The 18,310-nt window shown below is 45.7% G+C and overlaps 1 protein-coding gene across 1 annotated transcript; it reads left to right on the forward strand.

Annotated features, from left to right (window-relative positions):
* The first annotated feature begins 3,978 nt into the window (after positions 1-3,978).
* NPHS2 (NPHS2 stomatin family member, podocin) lies at positions 3,979-18,012 on the forward strand. The gene is made up of 8 exons (XM_024577991.4): positions 3,979-4,324; positions 6,052-6,155; positions 8,233-8,305; positions 8,569-8,651; positions 11,203-11,406; positions 13,533-13,588; positions 15,009-15,087; positions 16,217-18,012. The coding sequence occupies exons 1-8, from the start codon at positions 4,042-4,044 to the stop codon at positions 16,493-16,495; spliced, it is 1,161 nt and encodes a 386-aa protein (XP_024433759.2). The 5' UTR covers positions 3,979-4,041; the 3' UTR covers positions 16,496-18,012.
* Positions 18,013-18,310: the final 298 nt, after the last annotated feature.

An 18,310-nucleotide genomic window follows, 5' to 3' on the forward strand; every position in this document is an offset into this window, starting at 1 on the left:
GTTATACAACTGTACACCTGAAACCTATGTAATTTTATTAACCAACGTCACCCCAATCAACTCAATAAAGAAGGAAAAATAAAAAGAAGCAGCTGGGCTCTGCCAAGGACCTACTTCTGCCTCAGGGCCTGCCCTGTGGATCCACACAAGTTCACCATCTGGCTGAGCGAGGAGAAACCTTAGCGCCAAGAGAGGCAGTGGGGGCGCCAGGCAGGGAAGGGGGTGGAGGGCAAGGCGAGGTTAATGGGGTGTGTCCCGGCAGAAGGTCCGCTTCCACTCCCTTCTGGCTGCACTGGGTCTGCTCTCAGTCACCCCGTGCTGGGCTCCCAAAGGTTTCATCACTGTTTTGGAGTACTCATTATAAAAAAGTTTAACTGGATTTGTAGTCCATTTGCATCATCCCGAGAAGTACCAAATCACATTTGCTGATGATAGAAAAGATAGTCCATTCTTTAAGTTCAACTGTTGGAACATTTTCAGTGGTTGTAAAAATGGTTTTAAAATTTTTTAAGTCATTTCACTGTGTAGATCAAATCATCATGTTGTACACCTTAAATATATACAATTTATATTTGCCAATTATATCTGAGTAAAGCTGGAAAATAAATACATAAATATTTTTTAAATTGTGTGAACATGTTTCTCACGTAGCAAAAATTTAAAGAGCTTATCATTAAGAAGCCTTGATAAGGAATTTCATGTAGTCGTTTTAAACATAAAATTTATTTTCGTGGAAGCTCAAGATTCTTTTTCTTTTCTCATTTAAAGTGTACTTTGACGTTTGTATCGAGATGCACTTGACATATATAACATTAGTTTCAGGTGCACAACACAATGATATTCGCACATGTGGCAAATGATCACCACAGCAAATCTAGTTAACATCCACCCCCATCGTTATGAACAATTTTGTTTCTTGTAATGAGGACTTTTACAATCTCTCTTAGCAACTCTCAGATGTGCAGTGTGGGTGCCCGAGGTCAGTGCAGTTGGGGAAGCGGCTCTGCCAGAGCAGCCTGCAGCTGCACCCACTGGCCAGCCTGTGAGGTTCGAAACCTCCATCTTTCTCAAATCCTCACCGCCTGCGCCGTAACCCCACGGAGTCACCGAGTTCTGTGGATTCTCCACCTCAGAAATATTTTCTGAATCGGAGCCACCCCCACTGCCAAAGCCTTGGATCCAGCTCCCGTCAGCCTCACGTCCCTGGCCCGCCGCTGTGCCCTCCCGGTTGGTGTTTGCCAGCCACAAATTGAGGAAGTCAAATTTAAGTCCCCACAGTTTCTAAAATAACATTTGCAATTTTATCTCATAACAACGAATTCCAGAGTTTTCATTAAGTAATTCATAAAGGAGATATTTACTCCTTTGTTTATCCAAATGGATATAAAATTTCTTTTATATATATTTTGGGTTTTTTAAATTGATTTTAGAGAGAGAGAGGAAGCAACAGAGAGGGGCAGAGAGAGAGAGAAAGAGGGAAACATGGATCTGTTGTTCCACTTCTCTGTGCGTTCATTGGTTGCTTCCTGTATGCACCCTGACTGGGGGTCAAACCGCAACCTTGGCGTAGTGCACTCTAACCAACGGAACTACTCAATGAGAGCTGGACATAAAACTTCAAAACACTAAATGAAATAAGCGTAATAAGTTTCAAAGTCTTGAAATCTTGTATGACCTTTTGTCTTGGAAACAAACTCAGAAGTCAACAACTTTAGCGATTCCTCCCCTTCTTCTAGTAACCCCATTCCCACAGACGTCAGTCTCTTAACAAGTCCAACCAAGGAGGAAAGTGTTAAGGGTTTAAAAATGTGCACATATAATGTTTTCAACAAAGGGACGACCAACATCAATTAAAAAGGAATCTGAAAGAAAACAGCAACGTTATTATACAAGTAGATGAGGCCAGCCAGCTGCAGGCTCACAGTGCTGCCTCAGCACTCTCCACGCCCTCCCCTTTGCAGAGATGCTGTGTTGACCTTTTTACCGGGGAATGTGATACACTTTCTCGGATATCATTACTGGTTACTGTCCTTTAGAATCCCAGCAGGCCTTGTTATAAGCAGGTGCTTGTACTGATTGCTGCTATACGTGGTTATGAAAGAATGAAGGAATGATTACGTATATTGTCACTTGACCTGCAGCAAAAGAGACTGAGGACGAGCACCCAAAGTTGGTGCCAACACCAAGTAGGGCCTTTTCTCCTCAGTTTTTCTTCTGCAAGAAACCCCTCTATCTTATCAGGAGACAGGGTACAGTTTTGAGAGCATCAGCTTCCAGATATCCTGCCAAGCCTTGGAGTACAAATCAAGGTGAAATTTTAGCTTAAGAGTTTACTTCAGGACGCTCACTCAAATGGATTTGTAACAGAATCAAAGGCAGAGAAAAAAAGTAAGTGCTACCAACAGTTTCACACTTTCAAACAGGGAAATCTTTACAGCATGATAAAGTAGCTATGTTTAGTAGCGAGTATTGAGTGGATACTGAATAATCAGGATACCTTCCCCTCGATGGGCCAAACGCGGCTTCAGAATTTTTCTCGTTGTTCTGCTCCAGGTAGGGCCTGTTCATTGCGGCCAGCCCTGGAGAGGGAACGTTTGTCCTCCGGCAATAATCAGGCTTAGAGAGTCAAAACCAAGTCTATATAAATTGCTTTATTATTAACCTTTTAATTCCTTTATTCCCAGTGGCCTAACTTGGAATATATGGGAAAAGTAGTGGAATGGTGTTTCCATTGGCCGTTACTTCAGATCCTCATTCTTTAGAAAGATTTTTTGCGGGGCGGGGGGTGGGGGTGCAGTGGGCAGAAGCTATCACTGTATGAACTCAAACATTAACAAATAAAAATAAGTGAATGTTGTTTTTACCATCATGTGATCTGAGCTATTTGAGTAGAATCATAAATCTTGAGAATGCAGGGTTACCTAGCCCAACCTCACATTCAGTGAGAAACTAAGTATGAACAGGGAGTAAAAGAGAAACCTATTCATTGTTTCCAGTTCCTGGGCAGAGAGTGGGGCAGTGCACCCCCACTCTCCCGCACCCCCACTCTCCCCACGCCCCCACCCCACCCCCAGCCCCGGGTGTGCTGCAGGAGGCAGCTACGCCAGTGAACCTTGGAGAAGCAAAACCCCTGCCTCTTCAGGGAAGCATGGGAGCAGGGCCTCTTGAAGGGCAAAGTTGTCCCTTCCCTAAAAACAAGTTAAATCGGAATCTTTCGCTTCTATGACTCTCCGAGGGGGGGTCTAGATGAAAGACGGTGAAGGGATTAGCAAAGGGCATCTGCGTGACCCGTGACCCACAGACACAGACGACAGTGAGGTGATGGCCAGAGGGAACCGGCGAGGGGCGCGGTGCTGGGTGGAGGCGGGCAAAAAGGGGCAATGGGAACCTCTGTGATAGTGTCAACAATAAAAATAAAGTTTAAAAAAGAAGCGTCCCATGAACAGTCTCAAGCACTAGTAAAAATAAGAAATCACTAGAAATAAAGGCATAATAAGTGTGTGAGAGAGGGCAGAGGTCTAAAAGAATTTTCCTTTCCTGTTTTAAAACCTAAATCCTCCCAGGAGCCACGCCAACACCATTAGGGGTTAAAGCACTCTCAGGGAGCGTAGGGCCGGGGTAGGAAATAGATTAGGGGGAGGAGGGAGAAGGGCAGGCTTGAGGGGAAAGGGTCTAATTTTACCCTAAAGTCACCCTAATACGGGGCGTGTTCTGCTCCCTCGCGCTCCCTTGCAGCCCCGGAGGACCACCCACTGCAGCCCAGGGCCTTCACAGCCCCCCGCGCCGCACTTCAGGGGCATCTTCGACAGGAGACACATTGTCGATCACATTGACCTGGGACACGGGCGTTCACGCCAACTCACTGTTGAAAGTCACACCCACTCTACGACTCCTCTGAGAAGCAGCTGTTGCTTGTCACCCAGAGCAAAGCCCCTGCGCGTGGACCCGCCCCGGGTCCCACCCCCGCCCCCGCCCAGGTTCATTACTGTGCCCCAGAGACGCACCAGCGGGCGACCCTGCAGGGACCGCGCTCCTCTGGGGATGGAGAGGACGGAGAGGAGGGCTCGGAGCTCCTCCAGAGAGGCCCACGGGAGAGGCGGCCGGTCCCCCCACAAGGAGAACAAGAGGGCGAAGGCCGAGCGGGGCAGTGGAGGCCGCGGGCGCCGGGATGCGGGGCGGGAGCCGCGCGACGTCGGGAGGTCAGGGAGGCCCGCGGAGCCCCGAGCGCCGGCAGCCACTGTGGTGGACGTGGATGAAGTCCGGGGCTCCTGCGAGGAGGGCACCGAGGTGGTGGCGCTGCTGGAGAGCGAGCGGCCGGAGGAAGGTACAGCGGGCAGGTTGGGGACCCGGGAGGGGGAACGGCCTTTCCAAGTGGTACCTAAGGGATGTCAGAGAAAGTGGAAGGAGTCACCGCGCCCAGAGCCACCGAGGCTGGAGCCTGCTAGACCCACTCCTCAGCGGTAACTACCAAATGCATCAGAGAAATACAAGTAACATCAACTAACCACGGTTGGTCTCGAGGGCTAGGCAAGGGTGGGAGGTGGGAGGGAGTGTGGTCCAGGCTAGGGACCAACCCACACGGCGAAGGAACCACGCAGCTGGTCTCTGCGGCCATGCAAGAGTATACGGGCACCTAATTTCAGTAAAGACATGCCTGAGCTGGTGGCTCTGGGCAACCACGCGGCTTATTTTTCCCTCCTGGTCCCACCCCTCAGTCCTACCTAAAAGCATGTTAAGGTTTCTTCGGGATGATCGCGTTTCTAAAAGTAGAGGCAGCAGCGGCAAGTAGAGAAGAGCCAGACCTGAGTTTAAATCTCAGCTCAGCCACTTGCCACCCGTGTGCTTATTCTTAGGGATCACACCAGGCCTGGCTCACAGGGCAGTTCGTTGTGAGGCTAACAGGAGGTAAGGCATCCAAATAACATCAGAAAGCGCTGGGCGCAAAGCCTGGAGCAAGGAACACACTCAACAAAAACAGGCCCCCTGCTGGCTGAAAGCGACAGAAGTTAGACCGCAGGCAGGCAATCGCTGGGAAAAGTATCTCTGGCTTCTGCAGGTGAAGCAACCCTTAGGAACAAATGTTTCTGCTTCCAATCCTCTTTAAAATGGATGAAAGGAAAAACATTGATCACGCCTTAAGTATAGGATGAAGCTTAAAGGAAATTGAATAAGGGGTAGCTGCGTGGTATCACTTTCTGCTGGCTTTGGAACTGCAACGTGTCCTGGTTACCAGCGATGCGGTGCGTGCAGGAGCGCTGAGAGCGATGATGATTTGAAGAGGGTTCGTGCAGTCAGGGACCATGTTAATGCTGTTTTGCCCAATCGATGGCCTTCCATCAGTCAGAAACTCCCAGTCGTTAAATGGTTCTGGGTTCAATGCCACCGTAATGCGGAGATAAGAGGTCTTGCATGTGCTCAGACCACAGTGGATGGGGAGGCAAGGAAGGAAGCCCAGGTGTTTTACTGAGTATTATCTTTCCCTTGTCACCGATGAGGAAAAATGCTGAGAAATTAAGTAACTTGCCCAAGACCTACAGCTGGGAAGTGGAGGAGCCAGACTTCTAGAGTAAGACAGTCCGGTGGAAAAGCCCCTCCTTGCACGGGGCTGCCCCCAGTTTCTGGTCAAGGTCCCAGCACTGCCACCTGTGTGGGCTTCACTCAGTCTCTCCAGCGATCCAGTGGCTAGAGCCCAGGACCCTAGGCAGTGGATGAAAAGGTTTCACTGAGTATGAGGCGGCCTTGCTGAGCCCTAGTCCACGAGGTTTCTGTGGCTCCGGGGGGAGGGGAGCAAGAGGCGCAACATCCGCTCCTCTGCCTCACTTAGCACCACACTGCGCCAGCCAGGCTATTTCACCTGCCACAGGCCCACCCAGCCCTTCCCACAGACGGTGCCCTGGCCCTGTGAGCTGACCGCCCCACGTCCAGCTCACTCTACTATTCCCACCAACGTCTACAAACTGCTCTCACCCTAATACCAAGGACTGGACCAGCAGCTGCCAGTCAGTGAAAATGGTGAAGTTTCAATATTCTTCTTCTTTTTTTTTTTTTAAGGTACCAAGTCTTCTGGATTAGGGGCCTGTGAGTGGCTTCTTGTCCTCACATCCCTGCTCTTCATCATCGTGACCTTCCCTTTTTCTATCTGGTTCTGCATAAAGGTGAGATCCCATGAGGGCCCAGTCATTCCCTGGAGCCTCTCGATAACCACTACATGTCCGTCCACTCTTACTTCTGTGTTTCCACGCGGGCTGTCTGCTCTGCATGGAATGCCCTCCCCACTCACCTTCCAGGAGAGCACTCACTCCTTTCAGACTTTGCTCGGCTGCAACCGTGGAGCCTTCCTTGATGCCCCCACACTGTTATTCCCTTGCTTGTGCCCTTGTGTCGCTCTGCTTCCACGTCCACCGTAGTAGCAGTTACCACATGGATTGATATAATATATGGCAGACCGGCCCAGAAGAGATCATGATGTCCACTTCTCAGGCAGCTTCCATGGACCACGAATGACAATTATCCCTGGCCCACAGGTGGTTACACTTGCCTGTCTCTGAAGTAAATGCACACCTGTGTCAGTTTAGGAAGCACACGCCAAGACAGAATTAGAAGTGCAAGAGCTTTATTGGGCGGCATTGTCTGTGAAATATTAAGGGGGGAGAGAACAAGAGCAGGCAGGGAAAGCCCTCAGGTGAAGATGCTGGTCTGACCCCAGTGCTACGAGAAAAGGAGGGAACGGGTAGCTCTGAGAAAGTCTTGGCCAGTCTCAAAAGGAACTCCAGGGCAAAGTCAGCTTCCTAGAGCAGTCCCGTGATGGGTGGAAATGGCCAGGCCCTGGTGCCTGCCATTCTTAGTCATTGTCCGGAGCTGCCCGGCAAGAGTGTGTCCTTGACTGGGACACTATGGATGCTGCTGGAGCCAATGCTGACTGCTCTTCCCTCCTCCTCCTCCTTCTTCTCTTCTTCCTCTTTGCCTTCTTCATAAAAGGAAGCTGGATTTTGTCAAATGCCTCTTCTGCAGCTATTGAGCTGATCACGTGGCACTTTCCCTTTATTCTATTGATACTACGTCTTATATCAAGTGGACGTTAAACGAACTCTGTGTTCCTAAGATAACTCCCACTCGGTTATGGTGTATAATCTTCAGTATGGCTTATTATGGTATCAGGGCAATACTGGCCTCAGAGAATGAATTGGGAAGATTCTTCCTCTGCTGTTTTTGGGGGGAGAATTTGTGACTAACTGGTACTACTTTTTCTTTAAGTGTTTTGCAGAATTCACCAGCGAAGTCATCTAATCCTGGATTTTCCTGAGTGGGAAAATTTCAAACCACTAATTTAATCTTTTACTTCTAGTTCTTCCAGTTTTTCTTTTTCTTCTCGAGTCAGTTTTGGTAGTTTGTGTATCTGTAGGATTGGGGCCATTTCATCTAAGTTACCTAATTTGTTGGCATATAGTTCATAGTACTTTCTCTTGTAGTATTTTATTTCTTTCCGTAAGGACAGTAGTGATGTCCCTGAAATCATTCCTCTTCGATTCCGGGTTTTAGCAATTTGATCTTCTCTGGGTTTTTGTTTTTGTTTTTTTTTTTTGGTCATTCTCGCAAAATATTTGTCAGCTTTGTTGACCTTTTCAAAGAACAGACTTTTGGTTCTTCAGATTTTCTCTATTGGTTTTCTATTTTCTACTGCGTTTATTCCCACTCTCATCTTTATTATCTTCTTTTTGTTTGCTTTAGGTTTAGTTTGTTCTTCTATTTCTAGTGCCCTAAGGTAGAAGATTAAGGTATTATTTTGAGATGTTTCTCGTAGTTTGAAACAAAATATAAGAAGTGGTATTAAACCACTCTTTCTGCTAAATAGCTAATAATTGATACAAAGGAAAGCTAACAATGCAGCAGTCACAGAAAATACAAGGCTGAGCATGCTCTGGTGAGCATGCTGCAATTTCTTTGATTTAGGGAATATCAGGCATTAGTGGAAGCATTATTTTTTTAAAATAATCATGACTCTCTAATCAAAATTCTGTTCACGGGCTCAAAAGTTAACAAGGACAATGTGCTTTCTCATTGGTTTTTGAAATTCTACACTTACTAAATGTAGATATTGAAACCTAGCATATATTTTTCTTGGTTATCAAAACTAAAGGTTCCTGATACCTGGGATTACTCTAGCACAAATGCCTTTTAAAGACTTTCTTTGTCTTTCTTGGGGTGATTCAGAAGTGTTAAATTTATCTTTAGGTTGCACAGGAATATGAGAGAGTAATTGTACTCCGACTAGGACATCTGCTTCCTGGAAGAGCCAAAGGCCCTGGTAAGAACCCCCTATAGATGAGCCAATTTCTTCAGTCCATGCATATTTGTAATGTGGACCTCCGATTACATGAAGTGACTTGATTCATGGTATCTTCATTTTCTGATCTGTTATTTGTAACATGGGTTATAAGAAATCCTACCAGGTCACAATGACCCAGAGAGAGGATGGATGGATGCGGAGAGCTAAATGCCAGGGCCAGGCAGGCTGGGGTAACACCTAGGCATTCACCTGTCACTCTCTCCTCCCCCGCTCGCTTCTAGGCCTTTTCTTCTTCCTGCCCTGCCTGGATACCTACCACAAGGTCGACCTTCGTCTCCAGACCTTGGAGATACCCTTTCATGAGGTGAGCCGAATGATGGATTTTTCTTTCTACATTTTACATGGCTGAGCTGTCAATGCTACTAGTTTCGATCCAGGGCAAAATGGTTATTGAAAATAGAAAGTAGAAAAGGAAACTAGAGATTGGACTCCATCAAAATTAAAAACTCCTATACAGCAAAGGCCATAACAAAATGAACAGACAACTTATGGAATGGAAGAAATATTTTCAAATAACTTGTCTGATAAAGGGTTAATATCCCAAACATATAAAGAAATCTTACAACTCAACAAGAAAGCAAAATAAATAAATATAAGTGGGAAAATGGACTTGTGATGGTTCATTTTACATATCAACTTGGCTAAGCTATGGTACCCAGATATTTGCTCAGAAACATCTGGATGTTGCCGTGAAAGCATTTTTTAGATAAGATTAATATCCAAATTGGTAGATTTCGAGTAAAACAGTTCATGCTGTGGCTGGGCCTCACCCAGTTGGCTGAAGGCCTCGAGAGAAAGATTAGCCTCCCCTTGAGGAGGAGGGATTCTGCCAACAGACTGCTGTCGGACTCCAGTACAGCACCAAGTCTTCCTTGGGTCTCCTGTTGACCTACCTTGAAGATATCGGACTTGTCAGCCTCTACAGTTGTATGAGCCAATTCCTTAAAATCTCTTCCTCTCTCTTTCTGCACACACACACACACACACACACACACACACACACCTCTGTTTCTCTGGAGAGACCTGGCTAATACAGACTTAAATAACATTTCTCCAAAGAAAATATACAAATGGTTAACAAACACATGAACAGATGTTCAACCTCACTAGTCATTAGAGAATGCAAATCGAAACCACAATGAGATACCACCTCACACCCATTAGGATGGCTACCAAAGAGAGAAAAAAAAACTAACCAGAAAGTAACAGGGATTTGGAACCCTTGTGTACCGGCAGTGGCCATGTAAAATGAGGCAGCTACTATAGAAAACATTATAGCAATTTCTCAAAAAATTAAAAATAGAATTATCATTTGGTCCAGCAATTCCACTTCTGGGTATACAACCCAAGTAACTGAAAGCAAAATTTTGACGACGTATTCATATACCTACGTTCATAGCAACATTAGGCACAACAGCCAAAAGCTGAAAGCAGCCCAAGTATCCATCAATGGCTGATTAGATAAACAAATGTGGTGCACAATTACCGTGGAATATTATTCAGCCTTGAAAAGGAAGGAAATTCAGACACGTGCTACGTCATGGATGAACCTTGAGGACATTAAGCTAAGCGAAATAAGCCAGTCACGAAAAGACAGATACTGAATGATTTCGCTTATACGGGGTAGCTAGAGCGGTCAAATCCACAGAGACCGAGAGCAGAGTGGTGGGTACAGGGGACGCGGGGAGGCACGGAGAGTAGTTGCTTCATGGGTTCCAGTTGCACAAGATGCAAGGAGTTCTGGAGAGTGGTTGCGCAACAATATGTGTGGACTCAGCACTAATGACTGTGCACTTAAAGGGGTTATAATGGTAGATTTGAGGTTATGTGTTTCACCACAATAAAAAAAAATTAAAAGAAGAGGTAACACCTAGATTTTTCTATTAGTAATTTAGATGCATATGCTTTCCCTAAATTGTCCCCTACTTTCAGTTTGAAGTTCTTTCTCATTCTTTCTTTTGTTAAATAGAACTATAAATAGAAATTATATATATTTTAAAGGCTTATTTTAGATAATAAAATCTTAAAAAAGGAAGAAACTAAACATACTTACAATCCTGCCACCTATGGATAGGTGTCGCTATCTTGGAGTGTAGCCTTTCAGACTTACCTAGGTGTGTGGTGATGTTTACAGACAGGAATACGTATCAAGCGATACGTTCTATTTGGTAGCATAACTTTATTCACCCAGCAATTTTGTGATCATCTTTTCACGTGTTAGCTATGTTTCTACCCTTTTATTTTAAAAGGGCACATAGCCTTCCATTGTATGAATGCACGTACCACAATTTACAATTTCCTGTTGTTGAAATTGTTGTTTCCAATCTCTAATTACAGTAAGCAATACTGTGAATAACATCCTTCCGCCTAACCCTCATTGCATGTCTGTGGTAGTGCCTACACAAGGAAACGCTGAGAAGATGCCCCCATGGCAGTGGGGTTGGGGGCGCGTCACCAGCCTGCCCTCTAGGGTGCATCCAGCCAGTGGAACACCTGAAGGCTTGTGTACCATGCTTCTCTTTTAGCACATTTTTTTTGGGGCATCAATTTAAAAAGACCTGATAAACAACTGATTTTTTCATATAAGCAAATTCTTCCTGATTTTTTTTTTTTTTTACAAAAGGGCTTACAACAGGATTCCTTTAAATTGTGAGTTCTTTAGTGTAGTTAATAAAAAACCCCATAATCTTCAAAAATATCTATTTTGAATAAAAGACCAAGTATTCCTTTTATTATTTTTTTTCCTGCTATAATCTTACTCTGAGAAAATTCCGCTTGAACACATTTAGTTCCTCTAACCCCGCACGGGGAAGGAGCCAAAGAACCAGGCTCCGCGCTTTCTTTTTTCTGCCTAGGTTGTGACCAAAGACATGTTTATAATGGAGATAGATGCCATCTGCTACTACCGAATAGAAAACGCCTCCCTTCTGCTAAGCAGTCTCGCTCAAGTGTCCAAGGCTGTTCAGTTCCTCGTGCAAACCACCATGAAACGTCTGCTAGCACACCGGACCCTCGCTGAGATTCTTTTAGAGAGGAAGAGCCTCGCCCAAGATGTAAAGGTACTTTGATAAATTTAACAGTGAATGTGTTGAAATCTCTCTTTATCTTTTCTTTGTTTTTTTCATTGGTCCTTTGTTGAATCTTCAGTGTGCCAGGCATTCCCTGGGGGAGGTGCCACCCTTTAAGGAGCTGAAAGGTAAGAGGTCACCAAACTGACCCTGAGCCAGTCACAGTCAGCAGTCTGGTGCAGGTTAGTCAGTTACTGCCTCAGCGTTTGCTCTCAGCCCCACTCCAGCAGCTTCAGGCTCCACGTCAAGTGCCCCACAGAGCACAAAGCCATGGCAGTAGGAGATGGCGAGGTGGGGGTGGGAGCGGGCGGGACAGGAGGGGCTGGTGACAAACAAGGATGATAAGGAATGGTTTCCAGGAGCTTACAGTCTAGTGGGGAAAACCAAGTGGAATAATGATAAGTTCAAATCAGACTTTCAGATAAAATGATGTAGAGACCCTTACATGATGAATTTCCCAACTGTCTAGATTCAACTGATTTGGAATCTGGGGAGGGAGAAAAGAGCCAGAACTGCCTCACAAGCAGCTTCATCTAACCCGCTGGCAGAAAGCTCAGCAATCTCGCCCATGGGCAGAGTAGATTCTTACCCAGACAGGTTGGCAAAGGGGTTAAGAAGAGAGGCGAGAACAAAGCATGATTCCAGGAAACTGACCAGTCAGGGGGCAGCTACCACCAGGGACAGGGCCTGTCAGGGAGGCCATGGGGCACAGAACTGAGTTGGGGGGTTATGACACACAACTGGCTGAGAGGGGGACCTCCAAATAGAAGAATCTAAGGACCGAAGGCATTGATGATGATTGTGTGGGTGGGGCCTGAGCAGACACTAATCTGAGAAAATGAAAAACCCAAATGTTTGTGAGTTGCCCCACTTTTTACTGACAAAACAGTGATTAGCCTCCTGGTGGAAAAGGGAAGAAAACAGGAAATAAGAGACACTAAAAAGAGGGAGAGTGATAACAAGAGGCATTCAGGGGAGTTGCTGCTCTGGAATTTCAAAACCACCCAAGTATGCTCCCCCTCTGCACCCCCATCCTCTCTTCCTGTTCTTCCCCCCCTCCTAAAGGGTGAAGGATCCAGTCCAGACTCTTGACATTCCAGCTTGCCTTGTTACATTGAATTATGCTTTATGTATTTATCCATTTGTCTTCCCAGACTATGAACTCCACAATGACAGGGCATATTTTACTCACTTCTTTGTCCTCAGTACCTGACACAGGGCTGCCACACAGCAGCCTGATGACGTTTTTTGGTCGGGAAGAAATGATCCCGCTGTCTTGGCCTCACCTCTTGCTGTCCTTCCCCCAGTGTATCTAATACTGCAGCCTACTTAGCGTTTTCCCAGCTGCCATACCTCCTCTTAGGCTGTTTCCTCTGTAGGAAATACTTCCCTTTTCCCTACAGGCAAATCCTATTTGTTTTTTAAGATGCCATCTCCTCTGTGACTTCTTTTTCAACATTCCTTCCTCACCAACCTCCCAAATGAGTCAGGCTTCTCAGGATTCTCAATGCACTAAGCTTATTAGTTACCCAGTCATTAAGAAATCATCAGATGTAATTACAAAGGAAAAGAATGTGAGTCCACACGGGGAGCTGCATGTCTTGTCCCTTTTTCCAGAACCCACAGTTCATTTTCTCCCACCTCCTGGGACTGGGACGTAGGGGGAATGGGAGTCACCAATAGGAAGGATGTTCCAATCAACTGAGCCACACTGGCCAGGGCCTAATAAATGCATTTTAAAACAGTAAATACACCATCTGTATTACTTCCCATTGCTTTTATTACAAATTGCTGCAAACGTGGTGGCTTAAAACTAAGTCAATTTAATCTTTAACAGCTTTGAAGGCCAGAAGTCCAGAATCAGTTTCACTGGGCCAAAGTCAAGGTCAAAGTCAGCAGGGCTGGTTCCTAATGGAGGTTCTGAAAGGAGACTCCATTTCCTTGCCTTTCTCAGCTCACGGCCCTTCCTCCATCTTCAATGCACACCCTAGGGTCTCCGCTTCCACCCCCATCTCACTTTCTCTTCCGCAGTCAGGGCCCCCTCTGCTTCCCTCCTGCAGGACACTTACAGGAGCTCCCAGAGGTTGTCACTGACATCTCAACACTTTCCTTCACAGGTCGCCTTGGATTCAGTGACCTGTATTTGGGGACTCAAAGTGGAGAGAACAGAAATGTGGGTAGGAAATGAACGGGGAAGAACAAAGTGATAAATAGAAATATTCGGGCTTCATTTAAATTTTTTTCTTTGATAACTTATTTTCATTGCATGGGTATGACTACAGCCATATATTTGGGGGAAAAATAGAAAAAAATGCCTATCATCTCATACACATTCACAATCAATGCGACATTTGGGCAAATTACTTTCACACTTTCTCTTTATGGATTAACAAATGTTTTTGAAATAAAACACAGCTTTTATGATCATGTAATAAGTATATAATGCTTGATCACTGGGGTATATACCTGAAACTAACATAATAATATATGTCAACTGTAATTAAAAATTTTAAATAATTTTTAAAAGATATGCAAAATTTTAAGAACTCATCTTTTAAACCATTTTAAAGTACATTTCAGTGGTTTTTAGTATGTTCCCAAAGTGGTGCATCCATCACTACCATCCAATGCTAGAACATTTTTATCACCCCCAAAAAGAAAGCCTACATCCATTAAGCAGGAACTCCTCGTTTTTCCCTCACCGCCCCCCCAGCCCCTGCTAACCACTACCCTACTCTCTGTCTGGACTTGCCTATTCCGGCCATTTCATACAGATGCAAGTATGTGGCCGTTCTTTCTCCAAGGTTCCTGCATGCGGTAGCGTGAATCAGGACGCACTCCTTCTCATGGCGGAACATTAGTTCATCGTGTGACTGCCCCATGTTCTGTTTATCCGCCCATTGACTGATGGGCACCTGGATTGTTGCCACTCTGGGGCTACTATGAATAATGCTCTGATGTATGATGAACATTCACTCATGCGCGAGTTTTCACGTGAACGTGTTTTCAGTTCTCGTGGGTAGATAGATACCTACAAGTAGAATTACTGGGTCGTATGGTAATTCTGTATTTAACTTTCTGAGGAACTGCCAGACTGTTTTCTATCTATGTATTTTCAGGATAAAAATAACATTTTGTATCTTTTATGCACTACATTAAGTATTGTTCTTATTAAGTCAGTTCTACTGTTTTCAAGGTCACTTCTCTTGCATAAACATAGATGACCTCCCTTATTAGTAATAGCGTGGCTCTTCAAGGCTGTTTTTATTATTCAATTCTAATAGCTGGGATTTAGATTAAACTAAGCGGAAGAAAAATCAACATAATCCATCAACACAAAATGTGTTTCACATGGAAAGAGAAAACCACAGCTCTACCATAGCATCCATGACCCTAAAAATCTGCATTCGAGGCACTGACCCTCCAGGCAGTCTGCCCACTGTCTGACCAGGGGCCTAGGGACGGCTCTCTGTTAGATCAGAATTTGCTGTGCATCGTGAAACAGCAGCAGGGAAAGTGGTAAGACTGTGTGGGAGCTCTGACTGCTAAAAGCAGTGCTGCACAGCTACCTAACCACGGTCTTTCTCTTCCAGTAAGGACGTGAGGCTGCCGGCCGGGCTCCAGCACTCCCTGGCTGTGGAGGCTGAAGCGCAGAGACAGGCCAGAGTGCGGGTGAGCCAGCGCCCTGCGGGCCGTGCACCCACGGGGCTATTCTTTGAGGAGCCCTGAAGAGTCCAACGGCCTGCTCATGCAGAGGGTTTCCCTTTGCTTCCTTACGTCCTAACTGCCCCCACCCCGCCCCACTTCATCCAGGATCTGGGAGGGGTCTGCCTTGTGCCCCCCACTCCAACCAACTCTATTAAAATTGCTGTCTTAAAGTGTGGTTAGTAGCTCCTAACTGAGTAGCGCAGCATCTCTTTCTCTGTCACACCCTCCATCTGAGTGAGAAGCCCTTGGTAATGGTGACCCCCTCCTCCCTCTTGAGTCTTGCCTTCGCTCTCTCTCCCTCAAGGCTTCTTACCACTCTTCACCCTTCTTCTTTTACGCTGGCAGCTTTCCTGGGTAATATGAGTCCCCTGTCACCTCTAGGTTAATGACACCCAGACCTGTCCCCCTAGCTTTGCGCCAGCTCTAGAGGGACAACCAGGATCAGGGCCCCGTTCCCTCAACACCAGGGTCGAGAGAAGGCTGTGCAACCCATAGCGTCTACTCAGACATGCCAGTGAGGAGCGAAGATGTGGCTGCCAGCAGCTCCCGACTTGTGTGGGTGGGAAGGGGAGGCCGGTTTCTTTTAAAGAAGAGAAAGTAGGTTGGGGGAAAACCTGTAACCACAGAGAAAGTTGATAGCTGGGGCAGAATTGTGTCTAGTCCTCTTTGCCCACTTTAAGGTGGCATTTAGATGGTGACATTGGTGCTTTTTCTTCTGAAATGCTTACCCATTCATTTTGCCTGAGTTGAGACTCACCCTTTCAGGATTCCAGGATTTTGCCTGGGACATCGGCCAACCTCTTCTCTATGTGGCTAAACCCTACTGATCTTTCAGGGCCCACTAGTCATAATTAATAACTCCCCAAACACTCCTCTCTACTTGCCAGGGTCCTTAACAAATTCTGCCCTAATTTATGATTAATAGTGTGATCTGTGTCCCCTAGAGCAAGACCCTTGCAAACGAAGACCGTCTGTTCTATGCTTAACATCACCTGCCACATAGTAGATGCTCAGTGCTTGCTGAATAGTGATTGAGGCTCTCAAAGAACAAAGAAGAAAAATCATTCTGCTTTTCTCCACGCCTATTCTCTAGATGATCGCTGCGGAAGGGGAGAAGGCCGCCTCCGAGTCCCTGAGGATGGCGGCTGAGATTCTATCAGGCACTCCAGCTGCTGTGCAGCTTCGATACCTCCACACTCTTCAATCCTTGTCCACAGAGAAGCCCTCCACCGTGGTTTTACCTCTGCCGTTTGACATGCTGAATCTCCTGTCTTCTCCCAGCAACAGAACTCAAGGAAGCATCCCCTTCCCGAGTCCTTCCAAACCAGTCGAACCATTGAATCCTAAAAAGAAAGACTCCCCCATGTTATAGGAGGAGCGAAGGATAATGAGAATGTGTAGGGGCCTGCCACGTAACAGCCACGTCCCTGAGGGCCCTCACTTCCTGCCCTGTCTTCGGTCGCCAGGTAGAATGTCCTTGGAATATACGATGTTGCCATGCATGAGCAGATGATGAAATCATGTAGCATCTGAGAAGCCATATAACAAGTTTACGTGGACCATCTAATCAGACTACTTACGGGAAAGAGCTTTAGCCAACATTCTACTTTGGAAAGGATTTTGAGTCTATAGGTGGCTAGACGTAGACTTCTGAAGGCACAGTTCAAAGGTCCTTGGTGCTGTATGCCCTCCGGCCCTTTGGTAAGGTCTTCACTGCTCCCAAGCCCTTTTGACAGGCCCCTGTCATTGTGCTTATCACACTGGCGTGTACGATCCTGTACTTAGGATGCAGGCTTCTCTCCCTCTTCACTGGGAACTCAGAGGTACATCTCAGGCATTTTCCCCGACCGCGCTCAACCTCACACACTCGTCCCATAGCCTCACACCTAACCCCCATACCTGCACCACAGTGACACCTAGATGATCCCGAGTGAGTCAAAGTAAGAGAGATGTACTTGGGCTGAATATAAAGAAAGAATTTAAGAGGAATTTGTTTTATGGAGACTCCTTTATAAATAGATAAATAAAAGGACAAAACCGTTTATCTGAGACATGCTGCTTAAAACCTGAGGAAGCAGCACTATAAATACAGGGCCAATGTATTTTCAGTATAGAATTGACCAGCTGGCTTATTTTCCAAACAGTAATAACATTATGTGATCTATACATACCCTGAAGGATTCTTTTCTTATATAACATAGATATTCCCTAATACGAATATATTTTGATAATATTATTGGTTTCATTTTCCATTAACTTGCCTTATACAATTAGAAATATGTATCTACAGGAAAAAAATTAGCCAAGTAAATAAGAATACTGAGATATATAGCAAATCCTCTATGAATTTTTAAAAAATGAATAATATTATAAAGTATTACTAATGTTATAAAAATATGACTAAAAATCATTATGTCAGTAAAATGGGAATTTCCACGTGGCTGTAACAGAAAGAAATGGTGGTAACTACCCCCGGTGCTCACTAGGTGGCGATTTCTCTCCTTCAAAGCACCTGTTTACCCTTTGGGTTACCCGATGTCGCTGGAGATGTTCTCCTGCTGTCCTTCATGGGAACTTTAAATATTCTGCATAAAAACACCTGTCAATGAGTGTTGTTTATAAATGTTATCTCATAAAACCCTGCTGAACATTATTTCAGAGAGAAATGTATACTGAACTCTTAACGGACCTAGAAAATTTTGTAGCATTGTGTGGTGAAGACACGCTGTTCTATGCGAAATGAAATAAGCCAGTCAGAGTAAGACACATACCATATGATCTTACTTATATGTGGAATCTAATAACAAAATAAACTGATGAAGAAAATAGAAACAGAAGCATGGATATACGGAACAGACTGACAGCTGTCAGAGGGGAGGGTGGGGCCGGGCACCGGATGAAAGAAGGTGAAGGGATTAGCCAAACAACATACTCGCACACACGTACCCCCCCCCCACACATAACCCCCCCCCCCCACACACAACCTCCCCCCACACATGTAACCCCCCCCACACACACACACCGACAACAGTGCGGTGATAGCCAGAGGGACAGGTCGAGGGGGAGGAGGGCAAAGGAAAGAGAAATGTGGGTGGAAAGAGACTTTGCTTGGGATGGTGGGTGCACGAGGCAGTGTGCAGATCACGCTTTATTGAGTCGTACACTGGAAACCTGTATGGTTTTGCAA

The sequence above is a fragment of the Desmodus rotundus genome, chromosome 12 (assembly GCF_022682495.2).
Source record: "Desmodus rotundus isolate HL8 chromosome 12, HLdesRot8A.1, whole genome shotgun sequence".
Classification (NCBI taxonomy): domain Eukaryota; kingdom Metazoa; phylum Chordata; class Mammalia; order Chiroptera; family Phyllostomidae; genus Desmodus; species Desmodus rotundus.